Source organism: Aotus nancymaae, unplaced genomic scaffold (assembly GCF_030222135.1).
Source record: "Aotus nancymaae isolate 86718 unplaced genomic scaffold, 86718_ANA_hifiasm-v0.15.2.pri h1tg000006l, whole genome shotgun sequence".
NCBI classification, from domain to species: domain Eukaryota; kingdom Metazoa; phylum Chordata; class Mammalia; order Primates; family Aotidae; genus Aotus; species Aotus nancymaae.
Window position 1 is genome coordinate 38,081,928 of NW_026988417.1, and position 19,743 is coordinate 38,101,670.

General features: G+C 41.5%; 1 protein-coding gene across 5 annotated transcripts in view; it reads left to right on the top strand.

Annotated features, from left to right (window-relative positions):
* Window positions 1–19,743, top strand: part of WDR19 (WD repeat domain 19) — a 111,104-nt gene that overhangs the window by 67,415 nt on the left and 23,946 nt on the right. For all 5 annotated transcript variants that reach the window (XR_010338776.1, XM_012474942.2, XM_064366431.1 and 2 more), the window contains 12 exons: window positions 156–296; window positions 378–460; window positions 1,262–1,345; window positions 2,813–2,959; window positions 3,579–3,703; window positions 5,863–5,975; window positions 7,460–7,528; window positions 9,461–9,538; window positions 11,390–11,486; window positions 13,395–13,519; window positions 16,082–16,163; window positions 18,183–18,333. Coding sequence is in view for 4 of the 5 variants with exons in the window: in XM_012474942.2 (XP_012330365.1) it covers window positions 156–296; window positions 378–460; window positions 1,262–1,345; window positions 2,813–2,959; window positions 3,579–3,703; window positions 5,863–5,975; window positions 7,460–7,528; window positions 9,461–9,538; window positions 11,390–11,486; window positions 13,395–13,519; window positions 16,082–16,163; window positions 18,183–18,333 (1,295 nt within the window). In the remaining variant the exon portion in view is untranslated. The remainder of the gene's footprint in view (window positions 1–155; window positions 297–377; window positions 461–1,261; window positions 1,346–2,812; window positions 2,960–3,578; window positions 3,704–5,862; window positions 5,976–7,459; window positions 7,529–9,460; window positions 9,539–11,389; window positions 11,487–13,394; window positions 13,520–16,081; window positions 16,164–18,182; window positions 18,334–19,743) is intronic.

A 19,743-nucleotide genomic window follows, 5' to 3' on the forward strand; every position in this document is an offset into this window, starting at 1 on the left:
CCAAGTGTTATTTTTAAATCATGAGACTTCTCTGAAAAGATAAAAGTAAACCCCATAACCTTTGGACTCATTTTAGAGTTAAGTTCATTGTTCTTTATTAAACGTATCATGTTAAGTTAGAATCTGATTTGTTATTTTTTGCTTTGTGATTGCAGGAGCATGATGAAGCTTGTCTGGCTGGAGTGGCCCAGATGTCCATAAGAATGGGGGACATACGTCGAGGGGTTAACCAAGCCCTCAAGCATCCCAGCAGGGTCCTAAAAAGAGACTGTGCAGCCATATTGGAGAATATGAAGGTCTTCTTTTCTCTGCATCAATATTCATGTGTTCTTTTATACATAATAACTTAGTATTTTAACAATCCTTTATTATTTTAGCAATTTTCAGAAGCAGCCCAACTATATGAAAAAGGTTTTTACTATGACAAAGCAGCATCTGTTTACATCCGCTCTAAGAATTGGTAAGAGTTGCCTGCAGTTTGTTTCTGAACGGGATCGGAAATGAATGTGTCCCTGGGTCTCCCCACTTGCCTCCTTGCCATGTGTTCTCCCTGTCCATTCTGTTCCCCTGTCTAGATCTGCCCTTCGTCTCTTTTGCTCTCCTTAGATAAGTACATGTTAATAATTCTTTTTCCAAAGAATAGCACATTCTCCTGGTTTGGTGTGGAGAAATCCCTAATCAGATATGTTAGGAAAAAACAAAAACCCTGTTGTCCTAAAAGAGTTAAGGGACTAATCATTTTCCTACCCTTGAGGGTGGGAGTGGAGTGGATGTTAGGAGAAAAAGTAGTTAAATATGCTTTTACCTATAGGAGCCAATTTTTTTTTTTTTTTTTTTTTTTTGAGACAGAGTCTTGCTCTGTTGCCCAGGCTGGAGTGCAGTGGCACAATCTCAGCTCACTGCAACCTCCACCTCCTGGGTTGAGCGATTCTCTTGCCTCAGCCTCCTGAGTAGCTGGGATTATGGGCGTGTCACCATTGTGCCTGGCTAATTTTGTATTTTTTTTTTTTAAATAGAGACAGGGTTTTACCATGTTGGCCAGGCTGATCTTGAACCACTGACCTCAGGTGATCTGCCCACCTCAGCCTCCCAAAGTGCCAGGATTACAGGCGTTAGTCAAGTCACTGCACCCCACCAGGAGCCAAGATTTTTGAAAGATAGTAATAACTGTTTTTGAATCCTAACCTAACATTTGGTTATAGCAAGCTACTTTTGGAGGGAATATAGTGCTCATATTGTTCTCCTGGACCTACCTCTCCAGGGCAAAAGTTGGTGATCTTCTGCCTCACGTTTCTTCTCCTAAGATCCACTTGCAGTATGCCAAAGCTAAGGAAGCAGATGGAAGGTTTGTACACTTTTTCAGATTTATACCAACTCGAAGTAATATAAGCTTTACAAATTAACCATTGATACTTGCAACCCTGTAAGAAAAGCAAAGCAGAGAAAGGCAGAAAACATCTTTATTTACCCTTTGTTGGCCTGAAGTGCCAGACTATTAAAATCTTCCTATACTTCATCTACCTCAGTGTTTCCTTTATATACTCAAATATAGACTATTATCTCTTTTTATTTGAGGGTTTTACAGTGGAAATTTTGATGTAATATGGCATCAAAATAAAGTGATTGTTATTTTATTAAGGGGGATTATTATTTTAGAAATCATGGACGCAGAGGGAAAAAAAAGTGAAGAAACATCAATTCCACACATACAGCTGCTTGCTTAAGCCACATATGGCTGCTTGTTTAACTATCCATTGCTATATTTAACCGTATTTAAAAATTTATAACTCTGTTTTAATACAGCTAAAATATAGCAATGGATAGTTAATATCCTAAACATGCAAAGATCTCTCATAACTTACTACAAAAAACTCAAAGACACTAATAGGAAAATGGGCTAAAGACAAGCACACAAGTGCCAGAGGAGAAATACAATTATAAAATTATATTTGATGTAAACATAAAAAGGTTCTACCTCACTAACAGTAATTATAAAGCAACCTGTCATATTTGGAAATATGTATTTTAAACTAATAACCATGTCATCAAAATGTGCTTATATGTACACAACTGATAGAAATGTAACTTTTGGGCTGGGCATGGTGTCTTAAACCTGGAATCCCTGCGCTTTGGGAGGCCAAGGCAGGAGGATCACTTGAGGCCAGGAGTTTGAGGACAGGCTGGGCAACATAGAGGGAACCTATCTTTATGAAAAGTTTAAACACAAAAAATTCTTTTAAAGAAGTATAACTTTCTATAGCCTCTGGAAAGTAACTTGGAAATATCTACTTACCCTCCACTTTGAGAAGAGTAACCTTGGGGAACAGAGATATACACTGAATGTTGAAATGGAGGGAGCCTAGAGCTGGTCGGGAACTGAAGAGGGATCCTGAGCTCCATCTAGTGGTCAACACAAAGGTTTGACTTTTGTGACTGAGGATATATAAAGGTTTAAATATCACCATTAAGCTGTATCTATAATTTATGAAAAAAAAAATCTACATTTTCTATATTACTATTATAATCTTCCCTCTTAAAAGAAAAAAAAGTTAAATGTAAAAAAAACCATATAGCCTTGATTCAGATGGGAAAATACAATTTAATATTGGTATTTTACTTTTCATTTATCAAATTCCTAAAAAGAACAGTTTAGTGGGATGGTTCCTGGTATTTTTTCTGATGAAGGAGAAAGAAGTTCAAGAAAAATAAGCAGCCACCATCAAGAAAATAGAAAAGCATCATAAACATTTACTGACGTTTTCTCCCCAGATTGATAGTGTTAAAAAAATTTTATCTGATCTATTTTTTACAGATACAAAGAAGCTGTTGTGGCTTATGAAAATGCAAAACAATGGCAAAGTGTAATCCGCATCTATCTGGATCACCTCAATAATCCTGAAAAAGCTGTCAGTATTGTCAGAGAGACCCAGTCTCCAGATGGAGCCAAAATGGTAGCCAGGTAACATATACATTCATATTTTTGGACTTTCAAAAACTAACCATAAAAGTAAGCCCCTGCCTTCCATCTCAAATACATCAATTCAAAGGGAATATTTAGTCTTCTTTTTTTATTAGGTCTAGGTGTTTAAATTCAAAGGCTGTTGTGGTCAGCAGACGAGAGTATGTCTTTCAAGTATAAGCATTTAATACAGAACTGCATGCCAGGTGCGGTGGCTCATGCCTGTAATCCCAGCACTTTGGGAGGCCGAGGCGGATGGATTGCCCAAGGCGAGGAGTTCGAGACCAGCCTGGCCAACATGATAAAACCCCGTCTCTACTGAAAATACAAAAAATTAGCTGGGCGTGGTGGCGCATGACTGTAGCTCCAGCTGCTCGGGAGGCTGAGGCAGGAAAATCACTTGAACCCTGGAGGCGGAGGGTGCAGTGAGCCGAGTTTGCACCACTGCACTCCGAGTGACAAAGCAAGCCTCCATCTCAAAAAAAAAAAAAAAAAAGAACTGCAGTTTATCTAATACATTTTTATTTTTAAATGGTTTCTCCTGGTTGAAAAATTTTGTTTTGTAAACCATAAACTTATTTTATCTAAGAGTCTAGCTAATTAAAGTACTTTGCTTTAGGTTTTTTCTACAGCTTGGTGACTATGGGTCTGCCATCCAGTTTCTAGTCATGTCCAAATGTAACAATGAAGCTTTCACACTGGCTCAGCAACACAACAAAATGGAAATCTATGCAGATATTATTGGTAAATATCATTTTTTCTCTGATTCTCTTCAAAAAAAATATTTATCATGAAAACACTTTGTCTCTTATGATCTAATTATCAGATTGGCATACACACAACAATGCACTTGGTGTAAATGTTTACCATTTATACATAGACACACATGTATCTATGTTAATGTGTTGGATTTCAAGATCCCTGCTACTTCAAGGTGAGATGGTATTATTAAGAAGGACTATTTTCAAAAATTAAGAGTTTTTTTGTGAATTCCAAGAGAAGCTAGATTTCCCAAATCCTGCTATTTATCAGCCAGTGGTAAATCAAAGATTTCAAAATGAAGGTGATAGGAAATGCAGGATGATTTTTGAAAATGTAAATATTTTCATTTAAAAATTGAGTTACAAATTAAGAAAAGTGATTACTTTGATGAAGAGTGATATACACAAGATGTGTTTTTCAAAGACTTGGATAGTCCAAAGGAGAATTTTATATTTTGAGAATGCCTGCTTAGAGGTTTTCTTCCCATGTTTGCAATTATTTTTAGAAACTACTGAAATAATTTCCAGATTTTCATTTCATGGACCATAATGTTATTTGCGTTTAGTTTTTTTTATTGTGCTAAAATATATATATAAAACGTAAAATTTCCATTTAAAAGTGTACAATTTGGTACATTCATTCACGTTGTTATGTGGCCATCACCACCGTTCATCTCTAGAACTTTTACATCATCCCAGACTGTCTCTGTACCCATTAAATAATAATTCCCCATTGCCCTCTTTCCCCTAGACCCTGGTAACCACTATTTTACTTTCTGTATCTATGAATTTGACTATTCATGGTACCTCATATAAGTGGAATCATAAAATATTTTTTCTTTTGTGTTATTTTGTTTTTTAAAATTCACAAAATGATTAAGAATTGATGATAGGAGGCCGGGCGCGGTGGCTCAAGCCTGTAATCCCAGCACTTTGGGAGGCCAAGGCGGGTGGATCACGAGGTCAAGAGATCGAGACCATCCTGGTAAATATGGTGAAACCCCTTCTCTACTAATACAAAAAATTAGCTGGGCATGGTGGCACATGCCTGTAATCGCAGCTACTCAGGAGGCTGAGGCAGGAGAATTGCCTGAACCCAGGAGGTGGAGGTTGCGGTGAGCCGAGATCGCGCCATTGCAGTCCAGCCTGGGTAACAAGAGCGAAACTCAGTCTCAAAAAAAAAAAAAAAAAGAATTGATGATAGGATTCATGAGAAAATTTTTTTTCAGGCTTCCAGGAAACAAATTAGGTAAAAGCATCCTGGGATGCTTTGACTTCCCAAATGACTTCTTGGGATGCCATTAAGATAATTAGAGAAAATAGAGTTTTTTTTTTTTTTTTTTTTTTTAAAGGAAAGTACAGATAAGCAACTTTAGAATTGCCAATGTTTAACCTGAGAGATGACATTTCTGTCCTAATATTACCACCACTATTTCGAAAACTAAAGCAGTTTTTCTAAGTTCATAAGAATATGGTTTGTCTTATATAAGGTGTATATGTTAGGGTTGTGTGTGTGTGTGTGTTGTATGTGTGTGTATGCCTCCTTCCACCTCTAAAACACACACATACTTTCTTCACTTTGTTTTATGCCTTTCTCTTATAACCCCCCTCTTCCTCTGGCTGGCTGGAGGTGCAGGGCGGTTTTTATACTTTAGTACTCTATTGGGCCTCGGCTACCATGAGTAAATATAAACAGTGAATTGGAATTCCAGCAGCTTTTGGGGCCCTTTTTCCTCTGTGCTTAATATATTTAAGCCCCAAAGCAAAGGAAAAACAGTCATATCTTTAACTAGCATCTATTGGCTACTTGAATGTCATCTTTCCTACTTATCTGACAAATATACAGACTATTGTTTAAACCAGGCATTGCTGAGAGGGATGGATTCCATTTGTATTACTAACAAACACCTTTTAATTTCCTCTCCTTATTTAGAGTTAAAAGAATATGGAACAGAGTTAATATTTGGAGTAATTATGATAAGTATGTTTTGTGATGAAAATAGACAATAATCACATTGATGTTTGCTGTTAAGAGTTTTTAATCACCTATTTTTAGATTACTTATTTTTAGATTTTATTTTCAGGTTAGCAATAAAAGGTAAATTTTGCTCAGATATTTTACTCAGTAAACTTCTGTTGTAGGTTCTGAAGACACTACTAATGAAGACTATCAAAGCATTGCCTTATACTTTGAAGGAGAAAAAAAATATTTTCAGGCTGGAAAATTCTTCTTGCTGTGTGGCCAATATTCACGAGTTAGTATTTGCCAAGAAAATATACACTGACTCTGCAGGAATAATTGTAGGAAATACATGTAAATGCCAGTAACTCTCAGACACTCCAGTTTGAAATCTCAGAGCTAACTTTAAAATGCTCTCTCCCTCCCGCACCCAGTCACAGCCTTCCTTCGTAATACCTGTCACATCTGTCACTTTCATTCTAACTACCATCAGCTCAGTCCAGGCCCAGATGACCTTGCTTCTGATTATTGCAGCAGTTTCTTATTTTTCCTGTTATTAGTTTGTCCGCCTTTATAGTTTGTCATCCTTCACTTTATTCCCCAAATACGAGTTGCTTTCATTGTTACAGAGCCCGTTGGCCTAAGGCAGGGGTTACGGTGTCCAAGAAGGGACATCATAAGTGAAGCTATGGGGTAAAGCTGCGCATTGTTCCTGTGACAGGGTGGGGACTACTGAATGGCACATGTCTTGTCTGAAGAAGCCAGTTGTTGCTCACCTCCATAAAATTGTTTTCATTTAGGAATCCAGGCCCTGTAGTGCCAGATCATATGATTTTTCAAGAGAAACGGAAGGTTGGGGCTGCCAGTTTTGAAATATGTGCCCAGACATTTATATAATACCTCACTGGCCAAAAAAAAGACATGTCTGTGTGTGAATTCAGCCTACAGACCACCACCAATTTGTTGTTGCTGGCCTCTTTGGTAAAGTCCAAACTCCTTAGCTGGCACTCAAGAGAATTATAGTTTGACCAACCAGCCAGAACTCCCTAATTGGGCATCCAGCTGTTTCCATGGAAGAGTCGCACGCTCCTCTAAGGGCCAGGCCTTCATCCATCTTGTTCTCCATCTGGATTCCTCTCTGCTCTCTACATCACCTACCACAAACCTATTCGTCTTTCAAGTGACACCTTCAGGATCATCTCCATGCAAAGCCGTCTTTTCTTCCTCAGAGAACCTATTAAAAAACCACTGACAATCCAGTCCATTTGTCTTTTTATAGTCTTAAATTTCTTCCTAAGTGTGGTATTATGGTGTTCAGGAATTAAACAATTATGACTTAAAATAATTGGTCCCTTATATTATCACTACACCACACAGAGCGTCCCAGAAAGATTGTATGTAACACAGAAAAGAGGGGCTGTGCCATACCTTTCCTGGTATTCTCCACGGGATCTAGCGAAGTCCCACATACATAATAGCAGGTTGTCAGTAAATATTTGTTGAAAGAATAAATGAATGAAAATAATTAAATCTTCCTGCTGAAAAGGGCACATTTTGCATTTTCATTTCATCAGGACTAGATTCTTTAGAGGGTTAACTGGGTCCTTCCATGTTTTAAACTATACCCAGCTTTTAAGTATATATTAAGATCCAACACTACCCAAGCCCCTGATTGAGATGAAGATAGTAATTACTTTGTGTAAAAGCTGTGTGAAAGCTTTGTTTTTCCTAATGTGAAAACATTCTGAAAATTTTTAATTGCTATGATTCTCTTTTCAGGCACTTAAACACTTCCTAAAATGCCCGAGCTCAGAAGATAATATGGCAATAGAAATGGCAATTGAAACTGTAAGTACACCTTGAGTGAAACTTTCAAGAATTCCAATTAAAAAAAAAAAACTTTTTGGAGAAAATTTCAAATATATGCAGAAGAGACCAAACAGTATAGCAAACTCCTCCATACCCATCGTGTAACTTCAACAGCTGTTGATACATAGACACTCTCATTTTATTAATACCTTGACCCTCTTTCCTGAGGTTACTTTAAAGCAAATTGCAATCATCATATCATTTTACTTGTGGATACAATATCAGTGTCTAAAAGATAAGAACCTTTGGATTTTCTCTTAGGTATAACTTGCATACAGTAAACTTCACAAATCCTAAGTGTACAACTCGATTAGTTTTTTCATCTGTGCATACCTGTGTAACCCCCACCCAGATCAAGATACAGAACATTTTTAGCTCCTGAGAAGTCTCCCTCATGTCAACCCCTAGTCAATACACCCCATCAGAGGTAACCACAATTCTGACTTACGTTCGTTTTTTTTTTTTTTTGAGATGGAGTCTCACTCTGTTTCCTAGGCTGGAGTCTGGAGTGCGGTGATGCGATCTCTGCTCACTGCAACCTTCGCCTCCCAGGTTCAAGTGACAGCCTCCTGAGTAGCTGGGATTACAGGCACTTGCCACCACACCTGGCTAATTTTTGTATTTTTAGTAGAGACAGGGTTTCACCATGTTGGTTAGGCTGGTCTCAAACTCCTGATCTCGTGATCCACATTCCTCAGCCTCCCAAAATGCTGGGATTACAGATGTGAGCCACTGTTCCCGGCCTGGAGATGACTTTTAAATAAAGATTTGTAAGCCAGCCTTCTCTCCAGAACACCACCCACGTTTCATCTGCCTGCCCTCTTCCGGGGTCCTCTGGCTATGACCCTCATTTCTTTACAGTTTCGAGGACATGTAGTCATTCACAGGTGCATTTCCTCAGGGAGCCGCTGCAGAGGAAGGCACCTGGAATGATATCGTTGTGTGAGCGCTTGTGCTTAAGATGCTGTCCTCAAGGTGTCATAGTCATTTATCTTAAAGTTTTTATTAAAACATCCAAGGGCCGGGCACGGTGACTCACACCTGTAATCCCAGCACTTTTGTAAGCTGAGGCAGGCAGATCACGAGGTCAAGAGATCAAGACCATCCTAGCCAACATGGTGAAACCCATCTCTACTAAAAATACAAAAATTAGCCGGGTGTGGTGGCACGCACCTGTGTTCCCAGCTACTTGGGAGGCTGAGGCAGGAGAATTGGTTGAACCTGGGAGGTGGAAGTTGTAGTTAGCCGAGATTGCACCACTGCACTCCAGCCTGACAACAGAGCAAGACTCTCTATCAAAAAAAAAAAAAAAAATTCCAAGAAGTACATTCTCTGTACGTGTGAAAGAAAATATGGTATTTTGGCCAGATTCGGTGGTGCACGCCTATAATCCCAGCACTTTGGGAGGCCGAGGTGGGCAGATCACAAGGTCAAGAGGTCAAGACCATCCTGGCCAACATGGTGAAACCCCATCACTACTTAAAAAAAAAAAAAAAAATACAAAAATTAGCTGGGCATAGTGGTGCACACCTGTAGTCCCAGCTACTCGGGAGGCTGAGGCATCACTTGAATCCAGGAGGCAGAGGTTGCAGTGAGCGGAGATTGTGCCACTGTACTCCAGCCTGGTGACAGAGCAAGATTCCATCTCAACAAATAAAAAAAAGAAAAGAAAATACAGTATTTTGATACAGCAGTTAAGAAAAGCTATAGCTTCTAAGGATGGATTTTTATTAATGGAGACTGTAGCAATGAATGAAGAAAGGCTTTATTCTATGTCATATTTCAAGCACTTTACTATAGATACTATTAATGTTTTTTATTCCGTCTCCCTAAGCAGAAGATTGTCTTTGTTTCCACTCTTGCTTGGGTTAAGATGCTGAATTTGCTGGGTCTTTCTCTCTTATTAAACAGGTTGGTCAGGCCAAAGATGAACTGCTGACCAATCAGCTGATAGACCACCTCATGGGGGAGAATGATGGCGTGCCTAAGGTACTGAGCACATGGGCTTCGTGTGCATCTTCAGATCTCGGTTACAGTTTTATTCTGCCTGTTTTACCCATCATGCTTTTACAATATAGACTTAAAAAATTTTCTCTCTGCCAGTAGCGTAGATCATCTAGACCAGGAGCGTCCAATCTTTTGGCTTCCTTGAGCCACACTGGAAAAAGAAGAATTGTCTTGGGCCACACATAAAATACACTAACACTAACAATCGCTGATGAACTTAAAAAAAAAAAATCGCAAAAAAGACCTCATAATGTTTTAAGAAAGTTTACAAATTGGTGTTGGACTGCATTCAAAGCTGTCCTGGGCCATATGTGGCCCACGGGCCATGGGTTGGACAAGTTTGATCTAGACAGACCCCACGTTTTAGAGGATAATGTATATTCATTCTTTAAAATTTGTATTGCCCCCTGCAAGATAGCCATGCCCCTCTAGATACCGATCCTCACCACCAACGATTTTTCTCAAATGTTATAATTTTGTTTATTCTAGAAACTATGACAAAAAGATCACTGACATTGAAACTATAACTTAGCACTAATCTTTAAAACTCAGAGTGTGCTTTGTTTACATTTCAAAAATTACAGAAATTAACAAAAATTACATTAAGCATAAAAGTAATTCTCTGTAACATAAAATAGAAATAAATTGGCCAGGCACGGTAGCTCACACCTGTGATCCCATCACTTTGGGAGGCCAAGGTGGGCAGATCACTTGAGGTCAGGTGTTGGAGACCAACCTGGCCCACATGGCGAGACCCTGTCTCTACGGAAAATACAAAAATTAGCCTGGCATGGTGGTGCCTGCCTGTAGTCCCAGCTACTCAGGAGGCTGAAGCAGGAGAATTGCTTGAACCCAGGAGGCAGAGGTTGCAGTGAACCGAGATTGTACCACTGCACTCCAGCTTGGGCAACAAAGTGAGACTCCATCTCCAAAAAAAAAAAAAAGAAATCATTACAAGCATATTTTCAAAGTATGTGACTCACGTGGCTTCCTACGAAACATCCATCTTCTCCCATCCCTGGTGAGGAGAGACGTATACACCTTTGAGAATGCCTCCAGACTTTCTTCTTCCCTTTTGCTTTATGTTCAAGGAAATTTGCTGGCAAGAAACTCAAGTCACTGATTTGAAGCGAGGGCAACAGAATGTCACAGCTGGAGAGGACTGTAGTGGTCCCTGAGTCCATTTTCTGCATCTTACAGATAAAGCCACAGAGACCCAGAGCAGCTCAGTTAACTCACCAAAGACCCTTCATACAGTCCCTTCAGCTGTTCCAGCCACCTACCATCCTGTCTGCTTACCCTAATAATCTGGAAACCAGCATCCAATGCTTGCAGCTGTCTAGAGTTAGAATAGAAATGGAAAATAGCCAGTGGCCAGAGAAAATTGATATGCATATAAAAATTCTTGAAAGTTTGCAAAGTTCATATATCATGTAAGAAGATATTTTGTTTCCAAGCACATGAGAAATACTCTGTGGAGTAGGGTCAGAAATACACACTCAGATCCTGTGGTTCAAATCCTGACCGGGCCCCCCGTGTTGTTTCAGCTTCTCATCTGTGAAATTGGGATAGCAACAGTTATCCCTTCTTCCTAGGGTTGGTATGAGGATTTAAATGCATTAGTTTTTCTCAAGTACTTAGAATACCACCTGGCCATATTGAGTTCTGAATAAATGCTTAATAAGTAAACTAATTATTTATTCATTTAGTTTTTTAAAGCAATATCAATACTCAGTTACTGGCAGATGAATGTGATTCTAACTGAAATACAAAATTCTAATCTCCCCTTAGCTAATGAAGAAAGTAATGTTTCTATAATGGTTTATATGTCAGGATGCCAAGTACCTGTTCCGCTTGTACATGGCTCTGAAACAATACCGAGAAGCTGCCCAGACTGCCATCATCATTGCCAGAGAAGAACAGTCTGCAGGTAGGTCCATGATATGTAAGTGTTCCTCCCCAAACAGGCAACAGAATCAAGCCCCAGCCCCTGCCCCTTTTCTGTGTAGGAAAAAGTAGCCCCTATGTTTCTAACATAGGCTTGCTTTGAACCCAAAAGATTAACGAGATGACCATTTCTAGGTTTCAGAGGAGTAAAACAATGTACTGTCCCAGGGGACTGTATAAATGTAAGAGGCTAAGGCCGTCTGTTGTCAAGTGCTATTTCCTCTCCTCCTCCATAGCCTGAGTTTCTGTCTCATGACTGATGTCTCCTCTCCCCTCTCCAGCCCACAACCCCCTTCCTACAAACTCACAGCATTTTCTTTCCATTCCCTGCATTTGGCATTAATATGAGACACTAGGCTATGGAGGATACTGATGTGATACTGTTAGGGATGTGGTACTGTTAGGGACCTAGTTCTTTGTAATATGCAGAGACTATCGACAGACTCTTCAGGATTGTTCTGCTCATATGTGCTCTATCAAATACTTACTGAATGAGTGAGAGAATTAGTCCGCTGTCTTCATTAATTTTTATGAGCTGATCTTAAATCTTTACAAATGTGGACACAGTTTTAGAAAATATGCAGTCCAGTAAGTCATTACTTTATTCAACTTACATTGATTTAACAACACCTTCTTCCTGTCAGATGCGTGCTAGGAGCTCAGGATAAGAGAGAACTGAGCCATAGTTCAGTCCTTAAGGTCCTGATTTGATGGGAGAGACAGAAAGTAAATTCAGAGTTGTCGAACAGGGTGACAAATGCCAGACTAGAAAGAGAAATAGGCTGAAAAGGCACAATGAAAATAAGAGCTACTGCTGGGTTACCCACAGCATCCTGAAGGTTGGGGTAGGGAGAGTTGGAGGATGGAGACGAGAGAAGACAACGAAAGCTTTGGCTGAGTTGAAAGGATAGGGGTGCAGGAGATGAGGGGGAGTGGGGGATGCTCAGAGCTAAAGTGCTGGGATGTGGGGAAAGGGAATGTGGGGAAGTGCGGGGATGAGGAAAAGTGCTGGCAAGGCTGCAGCATTTACATGCCTGGAGAAGGAAGGGAGGGAAAATCGAGCCAGCAAGGAGTGCAGAAGCCGATCCTGAAGGGCACAAGTGCTCTGCACTTCCAGGTGTGAGTGGCGCCACTGGAGGGTGTTATGCAGGGTGTGACCTTGAGGTGTTTGGGTGTGGATTGAGGCTTGAGGGTTTTCAAAGCATACTCTGACATCAGATGTGGGCTCAGGGAATCCTGATGAGCACTACTGCAGAAGGAAATGGTGAGAAGCATTCACAATGGGCATGAGGAAGGGAGGCTGGAATTGGGAGACTGAGAGTTAGACTCAGAACTCCATGACCTGGTGGACGTCAGGGCCAGGTGGGTGCCCTGAGGAAGAGTAAGACATCAAGGAGGACACCACTGTTTTTCACCAGAGGGACTGGCTAGATGTTTATAACATCAATTAAAATAGAAAACCTGGCTGGGCGTTGTGGCTCACGCCTGTAATCCCAACATTTTGGGAGGCCTAGGAGGGTGGATTTCTTGAGCCTAGGAGTTTGAGACCAGCCTGGGCAACATGGTGAAAACCTCGTCTCTACAAAAAATACAAAATTAACCAGGCATGGGAGAATCGCTTGAGCTCGGGAGGCAGAGGTTGCAGTGAACAGAGATTGTGCCCCTGCATTCCAGCCTGGGTAACAGAGGAAGACCCTGTCTCTGATAGATAGACAGATGGACAGACAGATAGATAAATGGATAGATAGGAAATCTGCTGAGTTGCTTTGAATAAGAAATTATTAAGAGATTGCTAATAACAAGATTAGCAGAATCCACTTGTAAGATAGGGGTCCATAGAATGTCCTCAGATTTCACCCTTTGTAGTAATGTCGTTTTACCTTTTTTCAAGGAAACTACCGGAATGCACACGATGTTCTCTTCAGTATGTACGCAGAACTTAAATCCCAAAAGATCAAAATTCCCTCCGAGATGGCCACCAACCTCATGATTCTGCACAGCTATATACTAGTGAAGGTGAGGCCCACGGAGTGACTTGGGACACAACCTGCCAGATGTTTGTCCCCCGTTGAGATTTTCTCCAGGCACTTCTCCAGTGGATTAGAGTAATTGCCTAGATGTCTGTATTGTTAAGCGGCAAAACAAGATACAGAACTCTTCCGCAATACGCTGCCTTATGTGGAATGAGGCACAAGGCAGGCGGCACTGCACCAAACTACAGTGCGGGGACAGGGAGACCAGGGGGACCAGGCTTCACCATATGCATCTTCTTATATGTGATGTGTTGTTTTGTTTTGTTTTTGAGATGGAGTCTTGCTCTGTCACCCAGGCTGGAGTGCAGTGGCGCAATCTCACTGCAACCTCCGCCTCCCAGGTTCAAGCAATTCTCCTGCCTCAGCCTCCCTAGTAGCTGGGATTACAGGCACCTGCCACCACACTTGGCTAATTTTTTTTGTATTTTTAGTAGAGATGCGGTTTCACCATGTTGGCCAAGCAGGTCTTGAACTGCTGACCTCAAGTTATCCACCCACCTTGGCCTCCCAAAGCACTGGGATTACTGGTGGGAGCCACCATGCTCAGCCTTCTTATATTGTTTTGATTTTGAAACATAGAAATGTATTACCTATCCCAGAAAAATAGATTTCTTAAGATATTTTTGTTTATCAAAGGCTTTAGTTTATTTATTCTGTTAGTGGGTTTCATAAAATTCCACTGTTTTAAAATATTGTTTAGTTTTCATCCAAATTTAAAAATAATACATATTTACTAAGAAAGTTTAAAGAATTTAGAAAATAATTTTTTAAAAATTCGTCCTTTAAGTCCATCACCCAGATTATTAACACTGTGTTGTGTATGTTCTTTGTACTTCTATAAATGCATGCTTTTTACCAAATTGGGATTATGTTTAGTTGTTTATATTCTGTCTTTTAAATCAGTAATTATAAATACAAACAAAATTGGTCCTGCAAACATCAAGTATTTGTATGTATAATTTTTACATAAATGAGGCTGGACTGTGGCTGACACGTGTAATCCCAGTACATTGGAAGGACCGGCAAGAGGATCACTTAAGCCCAAGAGTTTGAGGCTGCAGTGAGCTATAATCACACCACTGCACTCCAGCCTGGTCAATAGAGCGAGACTGCAACTCTAAAAAAAGACACAAGCTACATAACTGTCATATATATTCATGTGTACATTTATATATATACATGTCTCTGTAAAGATACAGGCAGACTCCAACTTATATATTTTTTCAAATGTTCATTTATGTCACAGTACATCTTTCCATATTAATGCTAAATTGGTTCTCTAGCCTGTCCACAAAAGTAGTCATGTTATCAATGATTTATATCCTAATTATTGTCCATATCAGAGCTGTCCAGTAGAACTTTCTACAGTGATAGAGGTATTCTGTATCTGTACTGCCCAATATGGTAGCCACTAACCTGGCTGTGGAGCACTTGAAATGCAGCTAGTATAGCTGCTAAACTATATTTTTAATTGTATATTATTTTAATTTTTAAATTTAAGTAGCCACACATGACTAATGACTACCACCTGAGACTGCACAGGTCTGTAGTGCTGATTCTAAGGGAAATGCATCTGGAGTTAAAACTTGCAACTCCCAGGAGTACACTTCCCTTCAGAGAAGCAGGAGGATCCTTCTTCCATAAAGAAGGGGGTTGGAAGGAGGAGAGAAGTCTGTCTCAGCTGCAGACATAAGTGGTGATATCAATGTCCCAGAAACACAAATCTAGCAAAATGGAGCTTTAGGAGTGCAGTGGGGACAAGCACATTGGTGGAAGATGTGGAGCAAAAATAGGAATTCCTGCAAGAGGCCCTCCTGCAACAGAGCTTTCTAGCACCATAAGCCACAGGGGTGCTTCTTGAGTTCTTTTCTTTTTCTCTGGCCCCAAGGGTTGGCATCATTCCACACTCACCCTGCACATTCTTACCAAGTATCATCAGCCCTGACCCCTCATCTGTCTGCTTTTCTCCATCCCCACTGCCCCAACTTTTTGGCCTCCTCGTCTCACCCCTGGATGACTGCAGTGGCTTCATGGCCTGGCCCCTGCCAACTCTCCAGGCTCACCCCATCCTAAATGCACCGCTCAACGTGTCTGTCACTGACCCTGCTGGTCCTTGCCTAGTCTCAGGCCTTCCATCCGTCATTGCCCTCTTAGCACAGACAGGGGCCCATTCCTTTAGCAGATCATTCTCTTTCAACCTGATTCCTGACTCACTCAGCTTTTAAGTCTTAGCACAACTCAGTGAAGTTGGTCCCCCAAGAATGGCCAGTAAGAGATAGACCGGGGATTTTAACCCATGCCAAGTGGTCGAGGGCAAAGTGAAAAGCAGAGCATAGAGTAGGTGAGGCGGGTGAGTCCATGGGGCCAGGCAGCAGCTGTTGAAGAGAAAAAGGGAGAAATCTCCAGTAGCATCGACCAGGAAAGTCTAAAAGAATCTCACGATGACCCTGGCCCGTAATCAATGAGTTGTTTATTTGGGGGAACAAAGCATGAATTGGGGTTAATGACCATCTATGAGAAGAGTAAAATACGTCATTTGTTTCAGATTCATGTTAAAAATGGAGATCACATGAAAGGGGCTCGCATGCTGATTCGGGTGGCCAACAACATCAGCAAATTTCCATCACGTAAGTACCATCTGACCAGCACTCTCACACACGCCCCATGCCGCACGCTAGCACAGCGCCCCTTGAGCAGACTCCTCTTGTACACTAACTCATTTAATTCTCACAGCAGCTCCATGAAGTGGTATGTCAGGGCCCCAAGACCACTCCCACGTTTGATGACTCTTCCCTGGGAGGATTTACAAGACTCAACACACAAAGTAGTACCAAAGCTGAGACTTATCACAGCAAAAGGATCCAAGGCAAAGATCAGCAGAAGGATTCGCCCAAAGGCAAGCAGGTGCAGGCACAGAACTCCGAGAGTCCCTTCCCATTGGAGTACATAGGACACAAGTTCAGTAACTCCTCTAAGACTAACCTGTACACACAAGTGAAATGTAGAGTACCAGGAAACTCATTAGAGATTCAGCACCCAAGAGTTTTACTGGGGTCTGGTCACAAAGGCACTCCCTGCCTGGCACGTACCCAGTTTTCCAGGCTCCCAGAGAGCAGGTGTTAGCCTAAGTTGTTTGTACAAAAATTTTAGGCACAGTAAGCCATTCATCAGTTCTGGAAACGGTGGGAACCGTCTCCAAATCTATGTTCCAGATGTGAACCAAGGGCTAGCTGTTCAAGCAGACCTTTCCAAGGCCTGCACACACGACTACTTTTCTGCACAAACTGGGACACAAAAGATAAAACATTTACCCAAGATCACATTGTTAGCTAATAATAGTCTGACTCCATGTTCACAAGCACAGTAGGACGTAGCCTCTGAAAAGGCCCCACTGTTCTAAAAGACATGTCATGATGACATTCTTAAATGATAAAATACTATCATATTATACGACAGGGAACAACAAAACTTTTTCTGTAAAGGACCAGATGTTAAATGTTTGAGGCTTCGTGAGACATATGGTCTCTGTCACAGCTGCTCAACTCTGCCATTGTGTCATGAATAATACATAAACAAATAGGCATGACTGTATTTCAGTAGAACTTTATTTTTGGATGCAAATGTTAACCACATACACTTTTAACATGTCACAAAAATATTATTTTTCTTTTGATATTTTTTCAACTGTTTAAAAATGTAAAAATCTGGCCAGGCGTGGTGGCTCACGCCCGTAATCCCAACACTTTGGGAAGCCAACGTGGGCAGATCAGCTGAGGTCAGGAGTTCGAGATCAGCCTGGCCAACATGGAGAAACCCATTTCTACTAAGAATACAAAAATTAGCCGGACATGGGGGCCTGTAATCCCAGCTACTTGGGAGGCTGAGGCAGGAGAATCACTTGAACCCAGGAGGTGGAGGTTGCAGTGAGCCGAGATCATGCCATTGCACTCCAGCCTGGGCAGGAAGAGTGAAACTCCATCTCAAAAAAAAAAAGTAAAAATCATTCTTAGCTCATGGGCTGTACAAAAAGTCAGAGGGCTAGATTTGGTCCACGGGTCATAATTGGCCAACCCACATTCTCTAAATGTATTTCTGTCGTTGTTGTTACATGAAAGTCTACCATGCGGGCAAAGTGTGGGAAAGGACAGGCACTCTCATGATTTCTGGTGGGAATGGAAATTGGTATGGCCTTTCCAGAAAGCAGTTTGGCAATTTGTGGTAAGAGTATTTTTTAAAAGGTCCTGTTTTTGAGCCAGTAATTCTGGGTATCTGTCCTGAAGAAAGAATTTGATGCCTGCAGAGAGATGAGTACATAAAGTAGTTAATCCCCCTAATGCTTTTATCAGCAGTCCTGTCAGATGCAAAAACTGTATCTAAGAGGTATGAAAGGAAACTTAGGGAAGTGTTGCCTCAAGGGATGCAGGTCCCAGTGTTACAAGGCAGAACAAGGTGTAATCAAAGGAAAAGCATTTGATGAGCAGTTAGCCTGACCCCACGGCTGCGGACTTTCCTCATTAAACAGATCATATCTGGTTCATTGCAGAAAAAGCAAAGTTCAGAGCCTACGATCCTGCTTGGTGGAGTCACACCTGTATCACTGAGGACAGGAATCACCATGTTCTTACTGCTCCCATTTTGTCTTGCAGACATTGTACCAATCCTGACGTCGACTGTGATTGAGTGTCACAGGGCAGGCCTGAAGAACTCTGCTTTCAGCTTCGCAGCTATGTTGATGAGGCCTGAATACCGCGGCAAAATAGATGCCAAATACAAAAAGAAGATCGAGGGAATGGTCAGGTAGGCAGAGACAGCTATTTCTGCTATCTAATCACATTTCTCAAAGGTATTTCCCAAAATGTAGCTGCCAGTGTGCAGGGATAAGAAAATGGCAAGGGAGGCCGAGTGCAGTGCTTCACACCTGTAATCCTAGCACTTTGGGAGGCCAAGGCAGGCAGATTGCCTGAGCTCAAGAGTTCACGACCAGCCTGGGCAACACAGTGAAACCCCATCTCTACTAAAATATAAAAAATTAGTCAGGCATGGTGGCGGGTGCCTGTATCCCAGTTACTCAGGAGGCTAAGGCAGGAGAATTGCTTGAACCTGGGAGATAGAAGTTGCAGTGAGCTGAGATTGTGCCACTGCACTCCAGCCTGGGCAACAGAGTAAGACTCCATCTCAAAAAAAAAAAAGTGAATGGCAGGGGGCCTAGTACAGTGACTCATGCCTATAATCCCAGCACTTTGGGAGGCCGAGGCAGGCAAATCACTTGAGGTCAGGAGTTCACAACCAGCCTGGGCAACATGGTGAAACCCCATCTCTACTAAAAATGTAAAAAAATTAGCCAAGCATGGTGGCATGTGCCTGTATCCCAGCTACTTGGGAGGCTGAGGCAGAAGAATTGCTTGAACCAGGAGGCAGAGGCTGTAGTGAGCTGAGATCATGCCACTGCCCTCCAGCCTAGGCGACAGAATGAAACTCTGTCTCAAAAAAAGAAAATGGCAGGGCATAGCAATTAGGATTGTGTTCAGCTCCAGGCAGCAGAAAACCTAACAGTAGCTTGACCAAGTCAGTATTTATTTGACTCATATGCAAAGCATCACAGTCCAGGGCTGGTGTCACCGTGCCTTGATGCCACCAGACCCAGATCCCCGTCTTCCAGCTTTGCCATCCATAGCATAGAGGTTTCCTCTCATGTTTGCGAGACATCTGCCACACCCCCAGACATGTCCTCATTCCAGGCAGGGAGAAGTAGGGAAATGAGAGGTTAGAGGGGTCTTCTTTTTGCTCAGGAAGGTCCGTCCTCAGGACCTTCACCTCCATGCCCAGTAGTCTGCCTCACAGGACCTCAGGCTGCTAAGGGGAAGCAAAATTCTGTTGGCAAGGAAGATGGAGAGAATAGCAAACTATGTCTGCCAAAGAGGGATGAAGGAAATAGTAGACGTTCTCAGCATGATGAACTTCATATTCACAGGGCCCATTGCCAGCAGAGAGCTCATTTCCAAATCCCATGCAACTCCAAAAGCCCATAGGCACGTCCTCACTTCAGAAAGCAGTCAGTAGCCCAGTTTTTATAAAGGAAAACTAGGAAAAAGTAGCCCTTGCATTTAGAAAAGAAAAAAGTCATTGCAGTCATGTAGTAATTCCAAACAAACACTTATTCAGAGTAGTGATGACATTTGGGGTTCCTGTTAATTACATTATGACCAG